Source organism: Microtus ochrogaster, unplaced genomic scaffold (assembly GCF_000317375.1).
Source record: "Microtus ochrogaster isolate Prairie Vole_2 unplaced genomic scaffold, MicOch1.0 UNK8, whole genome shotgun sequence".
Classification (NCBI taxonomy): Eukaryota; Metazoa; Chordata; class Mammalia; order Rodentia; family Cricetidae; genus Microtus; species Microtus ochrogaster.
This window is the reverse complement of record NW_004949106.1, coordinates 7,944,218-7,947,803: the sequence shown is the minus strand read 5'-3', so window position 1 is coordinate 7,947,803 and position 3,586 is coordinate 7,944,218. Positions and strand designations below refer to the sequence as shown.

The 3,586-nt window shown below is 47.5% G+C and overlaps 1 protein-coding gene across 1 annotated transcript in view; it reads right to left on the bottom strand.

The window, feature by feature from the left end:
- Nucleotides 1-3,586, bottom strand: part of Stat4 (signal transducer and activator of transcription 4) — an 84,765-nt gene that overhangs the window by 17,186 nt on the left and 63,993 nt on the right. The window contains exon 11 of the mRNA XM_005366422.1: nucleotides 3,118-3,162. Within this exon, the coding sequence (XP_005366479.1) occupies nucleotides 3,118-3,162 (45 nt within the window). The remainder of the gene's footprint in view (nucleotides 1-3,117; nucleotides 3,163-3,586) is intronic.

The window sequence follows — 3,586 nt, the reverse complement described above, 5'->3', positions numbered from 1 at the left end:
AAGCATTCTCAGCATGTACGAACGATGAGGATACTGAACGGATGCTGCTGCACGCAGAGGGGGCGGGGGTGGGGAAAGAGACTTCTGCCTCTCTTCTGTAAAGACCTGGGAGAAAGGTCATTTCCGGGGAATGCTTATTTCATGGGATAGAGAGCTAGCTTCAGAGTCTGGTGACTTGAGAGATGACGAGAATCATTTTATTTATTTACTTGGGGTTATTGCTTGCAGACAGATGGGGGTGTGCCCTGCATCCCATGAAAGAGGGCATGTCTCCAGCTAAGGATGTGACACGTGGGTGGGCAGAGAAGAACAAGGATCTACAGTTGTTTCAAGTCACTGCATGCGAGTTCCCCATACACGGAACCCTGGCTCTCCATAGCAGCAGGCAGCACGGAGTCCTGATCTGTAAGAACCATGGCCGACCACGGCCGACCACTGCCGACCACGGCCCATTGCCACCCATAACTAACTCACACATCCTCCCAACTGGGTCCTGTCAAAAGAAGTGTAGGATAACATTAACCATATCTGGAGAAAAGTAAATTGAGAGGAAGAAAGTGGCTTGCCCAAGTTATCTCTCCCGTGAGAAGTGGAGCCCAAACCAAGGCGGTTTTCAAATTCCCCAGAGGCATAGCAGGGAGGCAAAGGGGAACCCAGCAGATAAAAGGTATGGGCATTTCCTAAGGAAGTTTTCTGCTAATTTCCTTCCAGTCTTGGCACGGAGCCTCTGCTGATAGCTCCTGTTTCTGAACTAGCTAGCCAGCGATGTGTGAAGTGGGGTAGAAGGAGGAGGTCCTTCACCCTCCCAGAGATTGTTAGGATCCCAGAAAGATGCACCCAAGAAGGATGAGCAGCACAGACTACCAGGGTTTAATGTTGGTCCCTGTCATTAACGGCTTGTGCAAACACTAGCTCTCCTAACTGGAAGACATATGCTATCCACCTAACAGCGTTAGCCCGAATACCCAGCTCGCAGTGTTCACCAGGAGGACCTGTTAAACGAATTCTCAGCAGGGTATGCACACTTGCTGCAGGTGTTCCTGGATAAGCAATGGTAACCTTTGAAGCGCGAGAATGAGGTCATGGGAGCCTCGCTTCCTGTCTTCCTAAAACATGCCACTGCGATTGCTGGCCCTGTGGCTCTATGAACACCACCTCCTTCCTGCTATTCTACTTTCCCTTGCGTTCCTTTGGTCATGTCTACTTACTGACCCAACCCCCCCTGGGCTGGATCATCTTTCTCCACGTATTTCCGAGCCGTCAACTGTTTCTTGAGCACACCATTGGAGCCTGTGACTTGTTCTAAATGTATCTCGGCGTCATACCAAAAAGCTGTCAGTAGGGGGAGCTCAAGGAATATCTCAACCAACGGCCCTGATTTAGCAAACTTAGAAAAAAAGAAACAAAGTCATTGACTAGCTCTCTATGATTCTGTATCAACAGGAAAACAAGAGGACAAAAATTCACAGCAATATAAGTAGACAAGACTAACAAGACAGTGCTTGCGTTCTTCTATAGAGGAGGATGTCTCTAAGGAAATTCCGGTACAGATATTTGATTTCACGTTGATAAAGATGACAATGTTCCGCAGGAGTTGAGCGATTTAGAGGTGTTCCCATTGGATCTGTTTTGCTTAAGAAAAGCACAGAATAATTGTGTTTGGTTTGTTCAGATTCGCAAATAACAGCATTCAGGGACGCCACTCCGAATGAAATATCACAACTCTGTTCAAAATTCCACCGAGCTGGGTAACAGCAGTTCAGGGAACTTAGGAAACCCTTCGAGGGGTGGGGTGGGGTGGGGAATTCCCCCTAACTTATTTGTTTTGCTCGAGCCCTCAAACTCAAAGGCTCTGGCCCTGCGGGTCACTGGGAGGAAAGGCCTGCTTGTGGCTCTGCTGTAGCAGTGGCTGTCCTTGAGGGGCCATGGTCTGTGGCGATTTCTAAGGGACAAGAGAGAGAATGAAATGCCATAGAGGGGTACGTGTGAATGTCAAGCCTGGGGCGCGGGATAGACCGCCACGCGGTGCGGGGTTTCTACAGCTCTTCCAGAGGACTCAGACGTCTCTGTCCTAACAGCTGTGATTTAACAGCCCAGTGAGTGGATCTGTGCAAACCGGACAGTCAGACTCTTAATTGCTGGGCAGCTGCACCGAGGGCTCGGGGTCACCTCAGAAGCATCTCTGGGCAGGGTGTGTCATCTCCTCTCAGGAGACAAAGGGTACAATATTTCTCCGTCGTATTATTCCAAAGGTGACAGTGGTCAGTCACCAGTAGGAATGTGGACTCAGACTTAGCTTTTCCATGTTCAAACATGAAGATTAAAAAATATAATGCCGAATTTTCCAGGCCAACTGGAAGATGGCCCTCACAGCCAGGACTCAGCCAGTCTGTTGGCTGGAATGTTTGTCCAGTTCACTTGGTGAAATGTGAACTTTACAGACCAAAGGAATTGATGCTACGCAATAGAAGAATTACTTTTCAGCTATGGTTTTCATGAGATGGGGCATGATTTTTGACACCTGCTTCACATCTGGGGGAAAACAAAGGCTTTGAAGATAGTGTGCCGTGATGGAAGGCTAATTAAAGAAATCGTGACACCGATATAAAATATAATATAATGAAACAATTTAAACCGTGTCCTCCAAACGGCGAGCTGTTCACCATGTGTGGCCACGTAAATCAAAAGGTTATGAAACAATGCCTGTGCCATAGTTTGTTTGTTTTTAAGACAGGGTTTCTCTGTGTATCCCTGGCTGTCCTGGAACTCACTCTGTAGACCAGGCTGGTCTTGAACTCAGAGATCTTGCCTTCGCCTCCCAAGTGCTGGGATTAATGGCGTGTGCCACCACTGCCTAGCTGACGTATTTTTGAGGCACAGAAGATTAGACTGGTGTACCCAGAAATTAATGTTTTCTCTGAAGGGTGGTATGATGTGTTATTTTAATTTTAGCCTCCAAGAATCCCCATATTATCTGTAATGATCAAGCTTTATGTCTATAATCAGGGAAACGATAAGGGTAAGACAGATATAAAATGAAGCAGTTTAAGAGCGTTGGGGACATGCTGTTACAGGACTGCTTGCCAGAAAAACTCCCCAAGAGTTCATATTTCCTACCTCATTTCCTTTACTTCCAGCACTGGACTTCATTTCCTTCGGTTGCTGTGTGAAAGAAAACGGCTGAGTTTAGATGGAGGATTGTTATCAGCTGGGTACCAAGCTGGCCACCCCCTCTACAGTCAGCACGTTCACAGCCGTAGTTCCGAGAGAGAGAGAGAGAGAGAGAGAGAGAGAGAGAGAGAGAGAGCAATAACTCTTGCTCTCTTGCTCACTGAAAGCCCACATCTCTACCTAGATCCAACAAGAACTAGTACAGAAACCCAAACGAAACCCCACCTCATCATATGTCTGTCTGTGCGATGTCTTTCTGCTAACCAGTTTTGTGTTTTGGAAAGCGGACCCTTCGGGCTGGGGTGGTGGCATCCTATATACAGGCGGATGTTGGCTAAGTGTTAATAAACCAGACGAACAGCCGGTGGCAAGAAGGGCAATAGGGCCTTTGGAAATCTAAGAACTATTAGAGAGA